The 22,388-nt window shown below is 25.4% G+C and overlaps 2 protein-coding genes across 2 annotated transcripts in view; one reads left to right on the top strand and one right to left on the bottom strand.

The window, feature by feature from the left end:
• The window catches only part of LOC117172821 (serine--tRNA ligase, cytoplasmic), a 19,665-nt gene extending 8,380 nt beyond the window's left edge, over positions 1-11,285 (top strand). The window contains exons 3-5 of the mRNA XM_033361065.1: positions 59-280; positions 10,498-10,754; positions 10,841-11,285. Coding sequence (XP_033216956.1) covers positions 59-280; positions 10,498-10,754; positions 10,841-11,093 — 732 coding nt within the window. The 3' untranslated portion in view covers positions 11,094-11,285. The remainder of the gene's footprint in view (positions 1-58; positions 281-10,497; positions 10,755-10,840) is intronic.
• LOC117172822 (dnaJ homolog subfamily C member 17) lies at positions 11,197-22,046 on the bottom strand. The gene is made up of 7 exons (XM_033361066.1): positions 21,859-22,046; positions 21,616-21,744; positions 18,002-18,154; positions 17,712-17,924; positions 17,536-17,616; positions 17,232-17,435; positions 11,197-11,614 (listed from the first exon to the last, which is right to left on the bottom strand). The coding sequence occupies exons 1-7, from the start codon at positions 21,934-21,936 to the stop codon at positions 11,483-11,485; spliced, it is 990 nt and encodes a 329-aa protein (XP_033216957.1). The 5' UTR covers positions 21,937-22,046; the 3' UTR covers positions 11,197-11,482.
• Between the last annotated feature and the right edge of the window lie 342 nt (positions 22,047-22,388).

Genomic DNA, 22,388 nt, shown 5'->3' with positions numbered 1-22,388 from the left:
TTTTTTTTTCATATGAGTTGTTTTTTTTTTTGTTTTTTGACAATTTTCGGGAAATTAGGTAATTGGCAAAGGTAGTGAACAAGAAGGTGACAAAACGGTTGAAGAAAAATTCTTGATCGCAACTTCCGAGCAACCGATTGCGGCCTATCATCGAGGAGAATGGATAGCAGAAAATGGACTGCCAATCAGATACGCCGGACTTTCGACCTGTTTTAGACAGGAAGTTGGCTCTCACGGAAGAGACACTCGAGGAATCTTTCGAGTTCATCAATTCGAAAAGGTAAGATTTATTTTTTTAAATTACAACAATAAAGAGTCTAGTTAAGTATATTATTTTTCAGCTATGGCTTTTTTATTTTGGAATTATATGCCTATATTATTATACATATTATATTACTATGTGAAGAAGGTAATAATAATATATAATTTTATTTTTTGTAACAATTCTTATTTTATTTATCAAAAATTTCAACAAAATATCTGAATTTTCAACTAAAAAATATAACTTTCAAACATAAAGTTGAATAGTTAAATTTTTAGTTAAAAGAATTAATATTTTCAACAGGCACAATTTAAAAAAAAAAACAAATTAGATAAGTTTTCAAGAAAAAAACTGAACTTTTAATTAAAATGAGGAATTGTCAATAGAAAAAAATTTTGAACCAAATAAGTGAGTTTTTAATTCAGAACATTATTTTTTTTTAACAAAAAAGACGATTTTTCAACAAAATATATGATTTTTTAAATAAAAAAAGCTAAATTTGCAAACTAAGATATAAATCTTCAACCAAAAAGAATAATTTTCTACCAAGAAAGTCGAATTTTTAACTAAAAAGGTAAATTTTCAGTAAAGAAAATTAATTTTCAACCTAAAATGATAAATATTCAAGAAAAAAGATGAATTTTTAACCCAATAGATGATTTATTAACTAAAAATATGAACTTTCAACCAAAAAGATGAATTTTCTACAAAATACATGAATTTTTAATCAAAATATTAAGTTTTCAAGTAAAAACTTTAATTTTTAACTAAAAACATTAATTTTCAGCCAAGACGATTAATTTTGTACAAAAAAAGACGAATTTTCATCAGTGAAGTTTAATTTTGTACAACAAAAAAATAATATTTTTTGACTAAATGCATTAATTTGTAATCAAATAGTTAAATTTTCAACTGAAAAGGATCATTTTTAAACCAAAAATTAAATAGACTAATCAGAATAATTTTCTATAAAAAATACGAATTTTCAACAACAACAAAAATCAATTTTCAACCACGAAGATTAATTTCCTACAAAATACATGATTTTTAACCAAAATATTAAATTTTCAAGTAAAAAGTTGAATTTTTAACCAAAAACATTAATTTTCAACCAAGACTATTAATTTTGTACAAAAAAAGACGAATTTTCAACAGCGAAGATTAATTTTGTACAAAAAAAGACGAATTTTCAACAGTGAAGATTAATTTTGTACAACAACAAAAATAATATTTTTTGACAAAATGCATTAATTTTTAATCAAATAGTTAAATTTTCAACTACAAAAGATCATTTTTAAACCAAAAATTAAATAGACTAAGAAGATTAATTTTCTACCAAAAAAAAGACGAATTTTTAATCAGAATATTGAATTTTCTAACCATGAATATGAATTTTCAACTAAAAAAATTAGTTTTCTATCAAAAAGAGAAATTTTCAACGACATAAATCCATTTTCAGTCACAGAAATAAATTTTTCTTTCACCGAGCAAAATGAATTTTTTAACCAAAATATCGAATTTTTATGTAAAGTTAAATTTCTCACCAAAAAAATTAATTCTCGACCAAGACGATTAATTTTCTACCAAAAAAAAGACGAATTTTCAACTGAAAAGGATAATTTTTAAACCAAAAATCGAATGGACTAAGAAAATTAATTTTCTACGAAAAAAAGACGAATTTTAAACAAAAAAAATCAAGTTTCAACAACGAAGATTAATTTTCTACAAATAACATGATTTTTTAACCAAACTAATGAATTTTTTAGAAAAAAAGACGAATTTTCAACAGTGAAGATTAATTTTTTACAAATAAAAAAAAAAGTAAAAAATATCTTTTTACAAAATACATGAATTTTTAACAAAAATATTGAATTTTAAGTAAAAACTTAAATTTTTTAACCAAAAAGATTAATTTTTAGCCAACACGATTAATTTTGTAAAAAAAGGGCGAATTTTTAACAGTGTAGATTAATTTTCTACACCAAAAATAATAACTTTTGGCAAAATACATTAATTTTTAATGAAATAAAAAAAATTATTGATCCAAAAAATAAATTTTCCACTAAATAGTTGAATTTTCAATAAAGGAAATAGATTTTTAATCAAATTTCAAAGTTTTCATGAAAATATTGTTACCAAATAGATAGATTTTCAACCAAAAAACGAATTATTAACAAAGTAGTCAAATTTTCAACCAACAAGATTAATTTTCTTCTAGAAAAGACAAATTTTCATTAAAATACTTGCATTTCCAACTAAAAAAAAAAATAATTTTTAAATACAAAATGAAAAATAAATAAAGATTTTTTATTTTTGGTAACAATACAAATTTTATTTATCAAAAATTTCAAGAAAATATCTGAATTTTCAACTGAAAAAGATAACTTTCAAACATAGAGTTGAAATGTTAAATTGACAGTTAAAAGAATTAATATTTTAAATTTAAAAAAAGATACTTTTAACCAAATAGGTGAGTTTTTAATCAAGACAATTTTTTTAGCAAAAAGAACTGAAGGTGAAATAGTAATTTTTCAGTAAAAAAAAAATTAATTTTTAACCGATAATGACGAATTTTTAACGAAATATTTCAATTTTAAACTAAAAAATATAAATTAAAACAAAATGTCTACTAAAATAATAAATTTTCCTGAAAAAGATGAAAGTTTACCCAAAAAGATGAATTTGAAGAAAAATTATGAATTTTTTCAACAAAAAATAGAGTTTTTAACGAAAAAAGACTAATTTTCTGAAAAACTTAACTTTTGACAAAAGACATTAATTTTCAGTCAAATAGTTAAATTTCCAACTAAAAAATATAATTTTTAAACGAAAAATCGAATAGACTTTAAAGATTAATTTTCAACCAAAATAGATGAATTTTCAACAAAGAAGTTTCGTTTTTATCAATCAAAAAAAAAAGTTTGGTTCAAAAAAATAATTTTCCACGAAATAGTTGAATTTTGAACCAAGGAAATATATTTTTAATCAAGAATATTAATGTTTCACTAAAAAAAGACGCATTTTTCAAACAAAAAAGACGAATTCTCAACAAAATATATAAATTTCCAACCAAGGAAATACATTTTGAATAAAAAGGCTGAACCTTTCACCGAAAAACATAAATATTCTAACCAAGAAAATTAATTTTCTACCAAGAAAATCGAATTTTCAACTAAAAAGATAAATTAAATAAATTCTAAATATAAATTTTATATAAATTGTACGTAATTTTACATATAAAATGATGAATATTGAAGAAAAAAAATGAATTTCTAACCCAATGGATAATTTATCAACTAAAAAGCTGAAAATTCACCCAAAAAGATGAATTAGAACAAAAATTATTAATTTTTTCAACAAAAAAAAAAGAATTTTGAGCCAAATGGTTGAACTTCTAACCGTAGGGATATATTTTTTGACCAAAAAAGACGAAACTTGAACAAAATGTATGAATTTTGAACCAGAAAGATAAATTTTCTACCCAAAAAAATTATTTTCGAATTATTAATCTCGCCCAAAAAATGAATTTTGAACTAAAATATTGATTTTTTAACCAAAAAGGTGAATTTTCAGCCAAGACGGTTAATTTTGTACCAAAAAAGACGAATTTTCAACCAAAAAGATGAATTTTTAACCACGAAGAGAGATTTTCTGAAAAAAATTAAGTTTTGACAAAGTACATTAATTTTGAATAAAATAATTTAATTTGTAATTAAAAAAGATTAATTTTCAACCATGATCATTAATTCTATACAAAATACCTGAATTTTTAACCAAATAGTTGAATTTTCTACTAAGAAAATATTAATTTCCAACCAAAAAAACGAAGAATTAAAAAAAAAAGTTCAGTTTTTAACAAACAAAATAATTTTTATCCAAAAAATGAAATTTCTACGAAATGGTTGAATTTTTAACCAAACAAATAAATTTTTATTCAAGAATACTAATGTTTCACCAAAAAAGACGCATTCTCAACTAAATATGTGTATGTATCTTCAAAAAAATAGTTGTATTTTCAAAATTAAAATTTTAAATCTAACATGAAATAGCTAATGTTAAAAATATATATTTTCAGACAAATAAGACGAATTTTCGTCAAAATATTGTAACCAAAAATATCAATTTTCTATTAAAAAAGACAAATTTTCATTAAAATATCTGAATTTTCAACGGAAAAAGTAAATTTTAAACACAAAATGGAATAGTTTTTTGTAAATACTTCTATTTTCATATATTTCTTACAGTTTTGATGTGTTTATATTTCATGTTATCTTCTTCCTCATTTTATTCTTAAAAATTGTAAATTTATTGTAAAATTTGTTTTGAAAATCGCGCGCTTTTCATCACTTCTGGTTCCGGTTTAACCGTAGCCGCGAAATTCAAATCCAAAAAATATTTAGATATTTAAAATTACTTGATTAATTACTATATAAAGAAGGTAATAACAGATAATTTATTTTTTGAAACAATACATATTTTATTTATCAAAAATAACCAATAATAATTATTCCCCACTTAAACTGTTAAAATTATATTCTCACCACTTGTAATCTTCGTTGGCAGTACCTGCAATTTTACAATTTAATTTTCAATTTTATTACCTCATATTTTATTGGAAATTGTTTTTTTTTTTGCTATGTGCATCTGAAAATAAAATGGTGGTCCCTTACTGTCTTAAGTTTATTAGTTCCTAATATTTCCAGCCCGGCGTTAGTTGTTCCAACACTACCTGTTTTTGCTTTTAAGGGCATAGGACTAGATTTTTTTTTTTTTAATTTTTCAGTAAATATAATGTTATTTTCATAAAAAAACTCTATTGAAATTAAATCAATTTTACTGATTTAATATTTTCAAACAGTTTTCCAATTTAATTTTTATTTATGAACATGTATCATAAAAATAAGTTAACATTAAAAATAATTTATTGAATAAGTACAATTTGAGAAAAAATATATTTTTCAGGGAAACAAATATAAATAATAATTTTATAAAACGTTCAAGATGTAAATAGAATCAATTTTTTAACATCTTTGGTTTAAAGATATTGTTTTAAAGATATAATGATAAAAGTTCAAAGAGAGCAATTATTTTTTATATTCTTCACTGATTATTGAATAACATTTTTTTCAAATATAAATTTAAAAAATCATACTTTACCTTTTACTAAAATTCATATCAAAAATATATTCCACTTTGTCAGGATTATTGTACGGCCCTATAATTAATATTGTGTCTGTAGTATTCATAGAAAATGATTGGAAAAACTATTTTAGAATGTTAAATGAGTAACATTGTTTTTATTTCAATAATTTTTTGCATAAAAATAACACTTTGTTCACTAAAAATTTTTTTTAAAAGTAGTCTTCATTGCTTTTTTGCAAAATTAGGGAGTGATGGGACAACTAGCGCCGCGATGGAGATATTAGGAACTAATAAACGTATGACAGTTCTGGGCACGAAGTAGTACAAGGAGACAGATGAGAATTAAACAAAAAAAACCTTTAACAAAATAATTAAGTTTGCATCCAAAATGGATGTTTTTTTTTGAGAAAATTCTTAAATTTTCAACTAAATAATCAAATTGATAAATAAAAGGATAATCTGCAGAAGAAAGTTTTTGCAAATCTTCAAAATTCTAATCTAAATATATTTTATTAAAAAAAATTTTTTAACTTGTCCTATTTTTAAAATTTTAATTTAGATTCGAGATTCTTCAATTTTAAACGCTTTTAATTAGAAATGATACAATTTAAATTCCTTTCTAAAAAAATTTTCCATTAAAAAGAATTTTTTTAATCTGAAATTTTTCAATTTAGCATTGGAAATTGTGGTCTCCCATTGCGCCACCTGGTGCCGGAAACCGGAACTAGAAACAGCAGACACAATTTAAACATGTATTTTAATTTTTGCATAAAAGTGTTTGTACGATTCTTTTGTGAAGTATAAAACAATGATTTAACGCTAAAAATGAATCTTCATCAAAAGCAAATTTTTTGAGATAGAATTTCCATCTTATAGAGTGAAAAAATACATTTTTATTAAATAGGTTTCTTAAAAAAAAATTATTTCGCTACTTCATGTGTTGTAATTTTTTCCGGATTGTGCAAAGAATACGAATAATAGACGATTGGTATTTAAATATGCATTTTAACCTAACTTTTAGATCAGATTTTTAAATAGTAAATATTTCATATATAAATCAATAAAAATTTACTCAAGTTCATTTTTGTTTCAAAATAAGTCCATTTAAATTTATAATTTTTTGAAAATCACAATAAATAGAACAATAATTTTTTGTTTTATAAAAATATTTCTATAAAAGAATGTGGTTTTTTACTACATAATATGTCAGTTTTATCTTAAATCCTTTGTTTCCGATAAATAGTTATTTTTATTATCCAATAAATACTTTAATCTCCGCAACAAATATTTAAAACACTTTTATGCACAAATTAAAATGCATCTTTAAAATCGTGTTTATACTTTCTAGTTCGGATTTTTGTCACCAGGTGGCGTTGAAATACAGCTTTTCCAAATGATATTTCTAATTGAAAGCGTTCCAAATTGAACAATTTTATTAGAAAATATTTTAAATTGTGTCATTTCTAATTTTTAACTTTCAAAGGAATTAAAACTGTATTATTTTTAATTGAAAGCTTTCCAAATTGGAAAATTTCAGATAACAATTTTTTTTATTTAACTATTTTATTACAATGGAGTTGAAATTGTATTATTTCTAATTCAAAGCGTTTACAATTGCACTTTTTTTTGAATTGAAGAATCTCGAATTTTAATAATTTAAGATTAAAATTTAAAAAAAAAGGACAAGTTAAAAACTTTAAAATGAAATATTTTTAGATTAGAATTTTAAAATTTTGCCAAAAATTTCTTCTCAAGATTATATATTTAGTTATACATTTTTTTATTTGGTTGAAAATATAATAATATTCTTTTAAAAACATCCATTTCATCTTTTTTAAAAAAGTTTATACGTTTTATTTTAAAAATTATATTTTGATGTTCAAAAATGAACTGAAATCTTTTTTGAATGAAAGTTCCACTTATAAAAAATATGTCCTTTTTTATTACAAACTCATCCGTTTAGTTACAAAATTTAATCTTTTTTGGATAAAAATGGAACTATTTGGTAGAGATTTCATCTTTTTTGTATGAAAACTAAAATTTTTTTTGTATTTAAAAAATTCTGCTGCTTCAAGAGAAATTTAATCTTTTTTTTTGATAAAAGTGCAACTATCGGGTAGAGAATTCAATAATTTTGTTAAGATGTCGTCTTTTGGGATTAAAAATGCAATTTTTTTCGTAGAAAATTATTCCTTGTTTTAAAAAATTCATATTATGATCGTGAAAACTCGACTGAAATCTTTTTCAACATAAAATTCAACAATTTTTTTTTAATTTATCTGTTTTAGAAAGAATTCCTTTTCTTTTTTATGAAAATAAAACTTGTTGGTTAAAAATCATTCCTCTTGGCTTGAGTATTCAACTAATTTGTGTGAAATATTTGGTTGAATCACTTGGATGAAAATTTAACTTTTTAGTGGAAAATCCTTTTTTTTAAATCAATTTTTTAACAGAAAATCCTTTTTTGGTGACAAAATTATTTTTTAGTTTAAAATGTCAGTTTTGTTGGGTAAAAATGCATAAGTTTCGTGGAAAATTAATTTTTTGCTTAATGGTCATATTTTTTTTGTTTGAAAATTCAATTTTTGTTAATAAAATTTGTCTTCTGGCTTGAAGGATCAATAATTTAGATAAACGTTTAATTATTTTTCGAGTGAAAAATCTTTATTTGTTGGAAATTCATCCTTTTGTTTCGAAATTCTTCTCTTTCGTTGTATCAATTTTATTCTTTTTCGATTAAAATATAAACTATGACACGTTTTTTGTTAGGAATGTATTTTTTTAGGTTGAATATTCAACTATTATGTTAAAAATTCAATTATTGTGTTAAAGAGCCATCTTTTATATTAGAAAATACATTTTTTTCTTTGAAATAAATTGAAAATGTTTTAATTTTTAAATTAGTATATGAAATACTGTTTTATTCGATTTATAAATTATTTTATGTTAAAATGTATCACAGGATTAAAGTGATTTGCATTTAAATATTAATGATTTGAAATGACAAATTAGTTAAAGAATAATCAGAGAATTTTGAAAATGTTCTCGGTTTCGCATTTGTCTGCAAGAGGCGCTACGTGCAATGCAAACTAACGAAATCCGAATTAAAGTTTGTTTAAAATTTATATTTTGGTGTTGAAAAGTAAACTGAAATATTTTTTGAATGAAAGTTTCACTTACAAAAAAAATTTTTTTTACAAATTCTTCTGCTTTAGCACAAAATTGATCTTTTTTTATATAAAAATGCAACAAGTTGGTAGAGAATTTAACTATATTGTTAAAAATTCATCCATTTTGGTTGAAAAAGTTCGTCTTTTTGGATTAAAAATTCAATTTTTTCGTAGAAACTATTTTTTTTGTTACAAAAATTCAATTTTTGATGTCACTGAGTGAACTGCAATCTTTTTTGGATGAAAACTCAACTTTTTTGTTAAAAAAATTCTTTTGCTTCACGATAAATTATATATTTTTTGATAAAAATGCAACTATTTGCTAGAGATAAATTTAAAAAAAATGAGATTAATTTTCAAACAAAAAGATACATTTTGAAATGCAAATTTTTTATCCCAAATGATGAATTTTCAACATAAATTATGAATCTTCAACTGCAAGAGTATGAATTTTCAACTGAGATAGTTGAATTTTCAACAACAAAAATTGATTTTTACTAGAAAAAGATAAATTGTCAACAAAAAAAAACTAATTTTTAAATAAAAAAGATCTTCATTTTATAATCAAAAATTGAATAAATAAATTTTGAGTAAAAAAATACTTGTTCAATTAAAGAGATGAATTTTTACCTGAAATTCTGGAATATTTAACTGGAACAATAGTTACATTTTTAGTTCAAAAGAAATTCTTGTGCTTTAAGATAAATTTAATATTTTTCGATAAAAATGCAACTATTTGATAGAGAATTCAACAATTTTGTTAAAAAGTCATCCTTTTTTGTTAAAAAATCGTCTTTTTGGATCGAAAATTCAATTTTTTTCATAGAAAATTATTTCTTGTTAAAAAATTTATAGTTTGATCGTGAAAACTCGACTAAAATCTTATTCAACAGAAAATTCAACTATTTTTTTGAAAATTGATCTTTTTGATTTAAAACTTCATATGTTTTATAGACGAAATTTATTTTTTTTTTGTATTAAAATACAACTTTTTGGTTAAAAATCGTTCTTCTTTGCTTGATAATTCAATTAATTTGTTTAAAACATTTGGTTGATTCGCTTTTTAAAGAAATCGCTTTTTTTGTTAAAGATTTCTATTTTAAGTTGAAAAGTTATCTCGCTGATTAAAAGTTTAATTGTCTTGTTATAAATCAATCTTTTTTTAATTGAAAATTCAACTACTTGGGTCAAATTTAAACTACATTGTGAAATTTTTTTATTGAAGGCTTATGTCTGGTTGAAAATTTAACTGTTTAGTGGAAAACACTTCCTTTTTTTTGGTTTAGAATTAATTTTTTAAGATTGATGTTGTTTAGTTAAAAATTCGTTAAAAATGTCTTCTGTTTTGAAGGTTCAATAATTTAGATAATCTTTTATTTATTTTTTGAGTGAAAAATCTTTATTTGTTGGAAATTCGTCTTTTTGGTTTTAAAATTCTTTTCTTTTGTTGTATAAATTTAATTCTTTTTTTATTTAATTATAAACTGTGACACTTTTTCGTTGGCAATTTGTATTTTTCGGTTGAATATTCAACTATTATGTTAAAAATTTAATTATTTTGTTAAAGAGTTATCTTTTAAAGTAGAAAAAACTTTTTTTTTGTTTTAAATAAATTAATTTATTTGAAAATTTTAAATTTGTATATGAATAACTGTAATTCCTGTAATAACTACATTCTTGAATTCCCTAAAATTCCTTTAAATTCTGTCATATTCTCGGTTATATAACCTGAACTTAAATTCTCAGGAATTTAAGAACTCTAGTCATAAAAGACGCATTGTAGAAAGTAAACTTCCCGTTGAAATGCGTCCGAGATTCTTCCCCGAAATGGCAGAGTGCGCTAGTGTCCAGTCGCCTTCCACTCTCTGGTTCAACCAAAACTGTGAGGGTTTGAGTCCGGCTCTAAATTAAAATTTTTCTCAGGTAGAACAATTTTGCCTGACCTCGCCACATGACAACAAATCCTGGGAAATGATGGACGAGATGATCGCAAATGCAGAAGAATTCTACAAGGATCTCAACATCCCCTATCGTATTGTAAATATTGTTTCCGGGGCTTTGAATCTCGCAGCTTCGAAAAAATTGGATCTCGAGGCTTGGTTCCCTGGCTCTGGAGCATTCAGGGAACTTGTCTCGTGCAGCAATTGTCTCGATTATCAAGCAAGACGGTTGCTTGTGAGGTATTTACCAATTTGAATTAGAAAATCAGAATCTCAGGGTTGATGAATTCTCTGAAATTTCAACTATCTTGAGTTTCTATTTTCAGATACGGTCAAACGAAAAAAATGAACGCTTCGACGGAATACGTTCACATGCTGAACGCGACAATGTGCGCAGCGACGAGAGTGATTTGCGCCGTTTTGGAAATAAACCAAACCGAGACGGGCATCAACGTTCCAGAAGCACTCGCGCAATTTATGCCGGCTCAATATCAAAGCGAAATTCCATTCGTCAAACCTGCGCCCATCGACAACGAGACTAAAAAGCAGAAGAAGCAGTCCCAAAATCCGGTAAAGTAAGTCAATCGTAACTCGAAAGTATAAAAAAAAAAACAACTTCCTTTTCAGACTCTTAATTGTAAAAGTAGAACAAAGCTAATTTATTTTATATCGCTACAGTGAAAGTTCTTTTATACAATAAAATTAATTTCGCACGAAAATGAAACGATGAGTTTCGCCTGGAGTTGAAAAATAAATGAAAATATCACATTTCTTTTTGTCTAATCTAGGAATTTTACTTGTTATCTCAAGTTGAGACTTTGGAATCCTTCGACCTTTTTTTTTTTCTTGAGTCCACTCCATTTTCCGTTTTCAAGGTCCACACTTCCTTCCAAGTTTGTGCTTCTCGAGCTTTGTGCTGATTTGGCCCTTTATCGAGTTTTCGACTTCTCGAGCTCTGAAAATTTTCTTCAACCTACCTCCTGGTCTCCTTCGTCTTCGGCACGAATTTCCTCCATGAGCCTTTTTCGCTCTTGTGCTCTCCGCAAATTCGTAAGGACTGCGTCCTCGAAATCAGTGTCAGACACTTGTCTTGGTGTAGTCTGAAAGTTAATGAGGATTGGACAATCTTGTGTTTAATTTCACACATACATGAAAAATTTCCTGTTTTATGAGGGTGACGATTCAGTGGAACATTTCAAATTCCCGGTTTTTTTTTTTTTTTTTGTAAAGCTTTTCAATTTTCGCGGTCAACCAAATGTAACATATTCATATTTGTCGCAAAACGGTATCCGTGACAAAAAGCCCAAACGAAAAAGCGCTCGCCCAATGAGTCGCGCTCTGTGAAAAAGGCCTGCGAATCAGAGAGCGAGTAGGGGCGTGATCATGCATACATCCGTCGCGATGAAGCGAGTTGCTCTCCGATTTGCGGGCCTTTTTCGCGGAGCGCGCCTCTCATTGGGCGGACGCTTTGTCGTTTGGGCTTTTTGTCACGTATCCGCAAAACGCAAAAACATTCATTTTCAATCGTCAAGTTCATTCTAAACATCCCTTAATACAACAGTGAAAAAAATTGCAAAATAAATTGAATGGAATAGAGGAATTTTAAACCAAATTGATGGATTTTTAACTAAAATGATGAATATTTAACTGAAATACTTAAATTTTTAAACAATAAGTTTAACTTTTAAACAAAAAGACCAATTTTCAATAAAAAAAGATTAATTTTCTACCAAAAAAATACAATTTTTTAAAAAAATACATTAATTTCAACGATTAATTTAGTTGAATTTCCCATCAAAGGAGACGCATTTTCAATCCAATAGTTGAATTGTGAACTAGAAAAAAATAAATTTTTAACCGAAAATGGAATAGTTACATTTTTAGTAAACAAAAAACTTTATTTTCATCTGAACTGCTGAATTCTCAACTAAAATTATGAGTTTTCAACTCAAACGATGAATCTTCAACCGAAAGAGTTGAACTTTAAAAAAAAACTGTAAATCATTGTTACTAAAAAAGATAAATTGTCAACCAAAACTTAATTAATCAAGTTTTAAGTTAAGAAGATCAATGCTGAACCATAAAACACAAATTTCCAAGGAAAAAAAATGAATCTTTAACTAAAATTGTAAAATATTCAACTGGAATAATATTTTTAGTTAAAGAAAAAAATTATTTTTAACCAAAAATTAAGCAAATTTTCAATGAAACAATGATGTTTTTAGTAAAAAAATTCCTTTTCATTTGAAGAAAAAACAATTTTTCATTTAAACAGCTAATTTTTCAAACAAAGCAATGAATTTTTAATTAAAATAATGAATTTTCAACCAAAATATAAAAAAAATTTTAATCAAGCAGCTGATTTTTCAACCAAAGAAATAAATTTTTCATTAAAATAGTGTATTTTCAACTAACAAAATTTATTTTCTACCAAAAAAATCGATTTTCTGCCAAAAAAGTAATTAAAAAAAAATACGTGAATTTTCAGCCGAAATAGTTGAACTTTATACCTATCAAAAAGAACAATTTTCAACTAATAGGATTAATTTTATACAAAAAATACGAATATTCCACAAATTGCATTAATTTTGGGAAAAATGGTCTAATTTCGGAAAATAGTTCAATTATTGGTAAAAAAATTCTTTTCTTAAAAAAAAAAAAACACAAGTTTTTAATAAAATAGCTCATTTTTCAAAGAAAGAAATTTGTTATGAAAATGATGAATCTTCAAAAAAAAATTAATTTTTAACAAAGGCGTTTATTTTTCACTGAGTAAATTTAAAACTAATCTAAGAGATGAATCTTTAACTAAAATTATGAATATTTAACTTGGATACGTTAATTTTAAACCAAAAAGAAGATATTTTAGACAAGGAGATTAACTTTTAAAGAAAAAACTAATTTTTTTTACCAAAAACTCGATTTTTTAACAAAATGCTTGAAATTTTAACAAAATAAATGAATTTCCAATGTAAAAAGACAAATTTACATCTAAATTGTTGAATAATGAACTAGAAATAGTCAATATTCCACTCGAAATAGTTCAATTTTCTACTGGAATAGTTAAATTTATAGTTGAGAATTTCATTTTCAAAAAAATAGTTACATTTTTAAAAAGAGATGAATTATGAATTTTAAATTAAAATATTAAATCTTCCAACAAAAAAATTAATTTTCAATAAAAGAGTTTAGCTTTTAATTGCAAGTGGTTGAATTTTAAAGGAAAAGAGGTAAATTTCTAATAAAAAAAATTTATATTACAATTCAAAAATATTTCCTCTTCGACATCCTACTTCTACTCCAAAAACTACTGAAAGCACTTTCTTTTTAAAAACTTCAGAAGACGGAACTTTTAAATTTTACGCATTTTGACTTGAAACCGGGATTTTTTTTAACTTCTTTTTTATAAATCCCTGTTGCAAGTCCAAACATGGATTTTTAACAACAAAAATTTTTTAAAAATAATTACATTTTCATCGAAAGAAATGAATTTGCAACTAAAATAAATTTTTAACCAAAAATGAAATTGTTCAATTTTCAGCTGAACAAAAAAACAATTTTGAGCCAAAAAAACGAGGTTTGAACAAAATACAAGATTAGTTTTTTACCAGAAAGTCGAATTTCCAACCAAAAAATTAATTTTTGTCCCGAGAAAAATATTTTCAACAAACTAATTAAATTTTTAACTAAAAAAAAATTAATTTTTAACCAAAATAAATGATTTTTTAACCAAAATGAATCAATTTCCAAACAAGGATAGTTTTCTAACAAAAACAATTAATTTTCAGGCAAATAGTTAAATCTCCAACGAAAAAGATTAATTTTTAGGCATCAATATTAATTTTCAAGCGAAGAAATGAATTAAAAAAAAACACGAATTTTCATCCAAAATTGAGGAAACATAGTTAATTGGAACTTTTCCGAGAATTCTTTGCTTTAGCGGAAAGAAGCTCAAAAAGATGAGGTTTTTAAGAAAATATAAAAATTTAAATAAATTCAGTTTTTCGCGGCAAACAAGTTGAGACTGCCCCGTTCCCCGCGAACCAGTGCTACCGGGCGGGCTAAATGATTAACTAATAATGTATTGTCGGTAATGCAGATTAATGCGCATGCGTGTAGATTGATTTGACGTTCATGGGCTGCAAAATTTAACTCTTTTCGCCCTTTAGAGCCATAAAAGTGACATTTTCATACATATAAGGAATAAAAGAGGCCTCTTCAGCGAGCGTCAATTAGCTTTAACTGCAATTAAAGCGGAACCAGAAGTGATGAAAAGCACGCAATTTTCAAACCAATTTTTATCGTAAACTTACAGTTTTGAAGAATAAAATGAGGGACACATGAAATATAAAGAAATAAAAACCCTATGAAATAGAAATATTTCGAGAAAAAAAAATATTCAATTTTGTGTTTAAAAGTTCCTTTTTTCAGTTAAAAATTCAGGTATTCTGATGAAAATTTGTCCTTTTTAGGAGAAAATTAATCTTGTTTGTTGAAAATTTAACTGTTTTGATAAAAATTCTTTTTTTTTTTTTTTTGGTGAAAAATTCATTTTTTTAATTGAAAATTTAACTGTTGTATTTTTAGTTCAAAATTTACCTTTTTTAAATGTAACTTTAATTATTCGACATTTCTAGGAGTACTAGGAAAGTACTATTTCTGGTTGAAAATTCATTTTTTTTGGGCGAAAGATTAATTTTTTTTTGTTAAAAATGTATTTCTTTGGTTGTAGATTGATTTATTTTGTTGAAAATTCGTCTCGTTTGTTTGAAAACATTTGTTTAACTGAATGACTAACTATTTCATGTTTCCCCTTTTCCTTTTTTTTTGGTAAAGCATTAATATTCTTGATTAAAAATATATTTCTTTCTTTCAAAATTCAACTATTTCGTAAAAAATTCATTTTTGAGATAAAAATCATTTTGTTTGTTCAAAACTAAACTATTTTGTTGAAAATTCTTCGATTGTTGGTTAAAAATTAATCTTCGTGGTTAAAAATTCGTCTTTTTTTAAAGAAAATTAATCTTCTTGGCAGAAAAATCATCTTTTTGGTTAGAAATTCAAGTTTTTAGTTAAAAAATTCATTTTTTTCGGTGAAAGATTCACCATTTTCGTTAATAATGTTTTGCTGTGGCTGAAAATTTATTTATTTTTTTCAAAATTCGCTTTTTTTACAGAGAAATAATCTTCGTTGGAAGTTGATCTTTTTGGTTGAAATTTTAACTATTTAGTTGAAAGTACATTTTTTGGGGAAAAGAATCAAAATTCTCGTCGAAAATTAATCTTTTTGGTTAAAAAATTTATATATTTTGTTGAAGATTAAACATTTTTGCTGAAAAATTAATCACTTTGATCGTTATTTCACTTTTTTTCTTAGAATTTCAACTATTTGGCTAAAAAATGAGTTTTTGGGTAGAAAATGTATCTTTCTGGCTGAAAATTTATACACTTTGTTGAAGATTCGTGTTTATTGGTAAAAAATGTATCGTTTTTGTTCGAAGTTAAACCATTTTGGTTAAAAATGCATTGTTTTTTATAGAAAAATTCACAATTTTCGTTCAAATTCCACTTTTTGGACGAAAATTCATCTTTTTAGTCGATAAATCATCTATTGAGCTAAAAATTCATCTTTTTTTCTTAAAGATTAATCATTTTAGCAGATTTTTTTAAATCTATATTTCTTAGTTTAAAATTAAACTATTTCTTTGAAAATTCGTTTTTTTCACCGTAGGTTTAAAATATAAAATTTCCTTTTAAATTGAAATTTCGACTTGGTAGAAAATTGATCTTTTTTGTTGAAGATTCATCATGTTATTAGAAAATTAATTTTTTGTTTGTTGAAAATTAATTTTCTCAACTGAAAATGTAACTATTCTATTTTTTGTTCAAGATTTTCTTTTTTTTTTAGTAAATTCATGTATTCTGTTGAAAAATCGTCTTTTTTGGTCATAAGTAATTTTTTTTTAATTAATATAAATTTTTTAAATTGAAATTTCAGTTTTTTGATTTGTAGATTTATCTAGTTTGTTTAGAAAATGGTTTTCTGTTAAAAATATTAATTATTTAAATTGTTCGATGTTTTGTTTGTAAGTTATCCTTTTTAGTGGAAACTTCAGGCATTTTATTGAAAATTCGTCTTTTTTGGTCAAATAACTTTGGTTCCGGAAATTTTTTCTTATTTATAAACACGATTTTTTAATGTATTAATATGTAAAACCGAATTAACTTTCATATTTCATTTATAGCCGTATATCTTTCAATGGACGCATTGAAAGTGAACTTGTATCAATCTTTTGCATCCTTTATGAGGACTTCTGGTTCCAGACTAATCGCAATACGCAGTGACAAGTCTCTTTGTGAGTTTGTGTCTCAACTTCACCTAGAGGATCCCTAGTTTCCACCACCACAAATCTCTACTCAGCTGTACGACTATGAAAGTTTTCCACGCTGAGTGAGGAGGGGTAGTGGTGGAAACAAGAATTCTGACTCCAGAATAAGTAAGACCAAACTTCCCATCACTGAAAACCCCTAAAATAAAATATATTGTGAAATTCAGGAGGTAATAATCATTACTAACGAGTGTAAAGTTTCCCGCACAAAGCGCAGGCGCACCTGCGCCTCGTACAACAATTTTCACACTCGTTAATAAATCCAAACTTACCGCCCTCGTCACGCAATACAAGTTTGTTGTTTTTAGGTCTAAGAAAAGTTGCTTACAAATATGTCAGGAGCCGATGAGAAACTGAGAAACGAAGACGATGCGGTCTTGGTCGTTTGAGGGGCGGAGGGAAACATTTCAGATGTTGGTGTTTTGGTAGGTATACTGTTTGCGGCCGCTTTCGTAGACTTTTTCGAATGCCAAAGGCCATCGAGAACGAGAGGATTATGGGCGAGTCCTATTTCTACTTGAACGGCCATTTCCTGAAATGAAAAAAGGATATTCGAAAAGAGAATTACTGACTTTTATAAATACACACAAAAGATAACACTTTTATGACGTTCCGAACTAAAATTTACTCACCGCTGCTTCTTTATTTTTAAATTGGACTAGAGCTCTCCCCTTTTTTCCTCCCGAAACGGCAAGCGCAACTATTTCACCGTACTGAGATGAAAATAAAAAAATATCGATCTTGACGTTATGCAAAGAACTTTAAATGACAAATGAGAAAATCCTCTTTTAAAAGGAAAAAATCTTACCTTTGACATCATCTTGTGGAGTGTGTCGTAATTATATCCTCCATTAGTGGTGTCAGTTTTCTCTACTTTCCACTTTAATTTGATTCTACATAAAGTTTCGTCATCAGTTTCTGATTTTCCTTTAACCAATTCTTCCAAAATTTTTTGCCGCATAAGCTCTTGCTCTTCTTTTAATTGGCGTGAACCTTCCCTTTGAAGTCGATCTATCTCGGCCTTGAATAATGTGAAATAATATACTCGCAATTTTATATTAAACCCTAAGAATTTTTTTCTTTTTGCATTTTATTTACCTTTAGTTTTTGTTCGTCACTAATACTTGGACCTTTTCGAGCCGCTGCCTCGCGAGCTTCTAACTCTTCGATTAATTTTTGACGCTTCGCGTCGAGCTGTTTCGTCCGGAGCTTTGCCTGTAGTCTTGCATTTACGACTCGATCGTATGCAGCCTTTTTAAATAATATTATTTTACGTTAAATACAACATTTTTCTTGATGATATGTGGAAAATTTGAAGATATTCATGCAAAAAATATTTTTATTAAATTCACATTTTTCCTTTAACTTCAATCTAAATTTTTTAAATGAGCAGAAAAGTACTTAAATAAATATTAATACTTCAAAAAGAAAAGTCGACAAAAATTTCCAGACTCTTTTTCAAATTTTAAGGTTTTTTCCAGGTTTTCCAGATTATTTTTTTTTTTAGTTCCAGGAATTCAGATTGTGTGACAAAACTGGATATAGAAAGAAATACTACACAACGAAAAATGTAATTCATATTTAAACAAAAGAGGATTTTTATTCTGGATCCAAACTAGTTGTATTAAAAAAAAAAGACGAATTTTAAGAAAATTAATTGGATTTTTAACCAAAATAAATTGAAGTTTCTACCACGTTAGATGAATTTTTATTGAAAATAAAAAGATTTGTGATTCAAGAAAGTAAACAAAATTCTACCAAATTTTGTTACACAATTTTACTTTGTAAGGTTTATGTTTTGAGAAAAAATGGACTTCCACAAAAGGATTTTTTAACCAAAAAAGGTAGAGTAAACGAACAGACTTTTTAACAAAATTATTGAATTTTCGCAAAATAGTAAATTTAAATTGAATTTGCCTCCTATTGGTATTTATAATTATTACTGAAAATTGAAAATAGCGCTTAATTGCATTAAACTATAAACATTTATATTTCTTTTTAAATCTAGAAAATAATTTACTTTCTTTCTTTATAAGACATTTTTGAAAATTAATTATGTTAAAAAATTTGTTAGTGCTACAAAACGTTTTATATTACAAAGAATAGGATGTAGAGAATTAATAAATATTGATAAATTTGTAGAATAAAAAATTGTATTTGTAAATCATATATTTAAAAACAATTGTAATGAATTTAAACTGTTTTTTAATTTTTGGATAACAACTTGCATAAATTCTTTTCTTAATTTTTTTTAGAATGAACAAAAAAGATTGCGACCTATAAAGCAATTGTATCGAATTAATTTTTTTTTTCAAAATTTTTTATAACAACTTATAAATTCGCGTTAAAAAAAGAAGTTTAATTATTATTATTATCTCGCTGAAATTCTAAAATTTTCTTGTAGTTACCATTTATTTGCGTCAAAACAAAAATTTAATTTCATATTTTTACTCATTGTTTCGTTGAATATTCAAATGTTTTATCAATTATTTTTAGTGAAAAAAAAATATTGCGATCATTGAAAACAATTGACTTCCTGCTCATCACAAAAAATCTTGATAAATTTTCCGTCTAAAAGTCTCAGAACTTGATCATAAAGCAAATTTTTTTTTAAAAAGTCCGTTTTTATAATTAAAAAAGCACCAAATTTCACATTTTTGACATTTATTCCATGCATTTGAATAATTTTCGGCTTAAAACTACAGCCAGCGCCGCCCTTGGTCGCAGACGGCAACTTCCCACTGTTTTGATTGGCTACGGTTAAACGGGAACCAGAAGTGATGAAAAGCGCGCGATTTACAAAACAAATTTTACAATAAATTTACAATTTTGAAGAATAATAAAAGAAAGAAGATAACATAAAATATAAACATATCAAAACTGTATGAAATATATTAAAATAGAATTATTAAAGAAAGAAAACTATTCTATGGCGTGTTCAAAAGTTAAATTTGTTATTCAAATTTAACTGTTCCATTTTTAGTTCAAAATTGATGTTTTTTAGCTAGACATTCATGTATTTTGTTAAAATTAGCGTTTTTTGGTAGAAAATTTATCTTTTTGGTAACAATATTTTGGTGAAAACTCGTTCTTTATTTGATTGAAAATTAATTTTTTTTTAAATGTAAATTTAATTACTCGACATTTGGCTGAAAAGTGATCTTTTATAGTTCAGGATTCAATTATTTGGTTAAAAATTTATGTATTTTGTCCATAGCGAATTTTTTTTTTGTAGAAAATTAATGTTTGTGGTTTAAAATTCCGTTCCTTGGGTGAAAGATTCATCATTTTTGTTAACAATTTATTTATTTGGTAGAAAATTCGTCTTTTTTGGTGAAACATTAATATTCTTGTTAAAAATTTTTTTTTTTGAAAATCAACTATTTCGTGAAAAATTCATTTCTGGGATAAAAATGATTTTTTGTTTGTTGAAAACTGAACTATTTTGTTGACAATTCTTCGTTTGCTGTTTGAGAATAATTTCGATAAATAAAAATTAAAATATTCACTTTTTGGTTGAAAATTAATGTTTTCACGTTGAAAATTCAACTATTTGATTAAAAATAAATGTATATGGACAAAAGTTTTTTTTTTTTGTTTGAAAATTAATCTTCGGAGGTGAAAATTCATCCTTTTGGTTGAAAATTCGTCTTTTTCTGGTAGAAAATTAATCTGTTCGGCTGAAAATTCATCTTTTCAGTTAAAAATCAATGTATTTTGTAGAAAATTAATGTTTATGGTTCAAAATTCATCTTTTTGGTTGAAAATTTAGCCGAAAAAAAAACTATTGGATTGAAAATTAATTTATTTTGTCAAAACTTAATGTTTGGTAGAAAATCAATCCTCGTACTGGAAAATTCATCTTTTTTGTTGAAATTTTTTTTTTTCTGGCCGAAAAATAATCTTTTTGACCAGAAATTCAATTATCCGTTTAAAAAATCGTTTTTCGGGGGAAAATATTCATAATTTCCGTTGAAAATGAATCTTTTTAGTTGAAAATTTATATATTTTGTTAAAGATTGAATTTTTTTTATAGAAAATCAATCTCTTTGATTGTAATTTGAATTAAAAATTCAATTTTTGGGTTAAAGATTTATAATTTTCATTGAAAATGTGTCTTTCTGGGCAGAAAATTTCACTTTCTGATTGAAAATTCATACATTTCGTTCAAATTCATCATTTTAATTGATAAATAATCTATTGGGTTAAAAATTAATCTTTTTTCTTGAAGATTCGGTCAAATTTTTTTTTAAATTTATATTTTTTATTTTGAAATTGAACTAGTTCATTGGAAACTGGTCATTATCGATCAAAAATTAGTTTTTTTACTAAAGTAATGTACTATTTCACCTTTGGTTAAAAATATAAAATTTACCTTATTTTTCTTGGAAAATTTCACTTTCTTGGTAGAAAATTAATTTTTTTCGTTTGCAATTAATTTTCCTGAATAAAATTATAACTATTCAATTTTTTGCTGAAAATTTACCATTTTTAAGTTAAAAATTCATGCATTTTGCCTTAATATTTGAAACTGTATATTTGACCCTCGGTTATAAGCCACATTGGATTTCCCCCACCCAATCCCAGGCGTATTATATTTACATAACCTCAAAAACTAACCTCCAAATTGTTTTAAATAATAGAAAGGGGGGGGGGGGGGTAAAACGCTCACTACGGAAAGTAAAAAAGCAAAAAATAAATAAAATACTAACCCTGGCAGCAGTGTCAGTTAAAATCTCTAGAGCTTTCGAAAGTTGTAAAAACAATTCGGCTGCTTTCGGGTTGTCCGGGTTTTTATCTGGATGGCAGGAGAGCGCTTTCTTGCGATATGCCTTTTTTATCTGAAAATTAATTCGAATATTTTGAGAAGAGGTTAAATTAAAAGATTTTCTGCAACAACTTATTTATTACAGAGTCAAAAGTGAAAAGTACAATAAAAAATGTGTACGAGATACCTCCTGAATTGTGGCAGTGGTTTCTGCCCCAATAAAAGCGTATAAATCCAACTTCATTATTTCCTCCATTGTTTGCATTTTGATCTATTATTTATTATTCACCTTTAATTCGATTTAAATAAATACTTATTACTTATTTATTATAGTTATTTGTATCACATCAGTCACATGAACGACATACGCTGTCAGGGTGTTATCACACGAATCTATCCATAGTGCGTTGCATGATCTAAGAATACACGGTCTAACCGCACGCAACTAAAAAAAAAGTTAACCAATAAGGAGCAACTCCACCACTTCTAGCCATATTGGATAAGTGAGCGCGCGAGAATGAAGTATATTTGAAAGGAAGTAAATACAATGAGCGAAGATTGTATGTAAAAGATAAAGAAATTATATAGTTTATGAATAAATTAAATTAGTTTGAAAGTAATGCAATTTTTGAGATGCCTAATCTAAAGTATAAACAAATATATAACATCTAACTTGCAATATAGAAGAAATACTTAGAAATATGGATAAAATAACCT

Source organism: Belonocnema kinseyi, chromosome 5, assembly GCF_010883055.1.
Source record: "Belonocnema kinseyi isolate 2016_QV_RU_SX_M_011 chromosome 5, B_treatae_v1, whole genome shotgun sequence".
Lineage (NCBI taxonomy): Eukaryota > Metazoa > Arthropoda > Insecta > Hymenoptera > Cynipidae > Belonocnema > Belonocnema kinseyi.
Note: the sequence above shows the minus strand (reverse complement) of the source record. Positions and strands in the feature narration are given on the sequence as shown.

Bases quoted from the DNA above. Each gene is read 5' to 3' on its own strand.
- LOC117172822 (XM_033361066.1), bottom strand. From the start codon at position 21,936: ATGCAAACAATGGAGGAAATAATGAAGTTGGATTTATACGCTTTTATT. The intron at 21,745-21,858 runs GTATCTCGTACA...ATTAATTTTCAG, and splicing joins CCACTGCCACAATTCAGGAG to ATAAAAAAGGCATATCGCAA. The intron at 11,615-17,231 runs GTAAGCAACTTT...ATTAACTTTCAG, and splicing joins CATCGGCTCCTGACATATTT to ACTACACCAAGACAAGTGTC.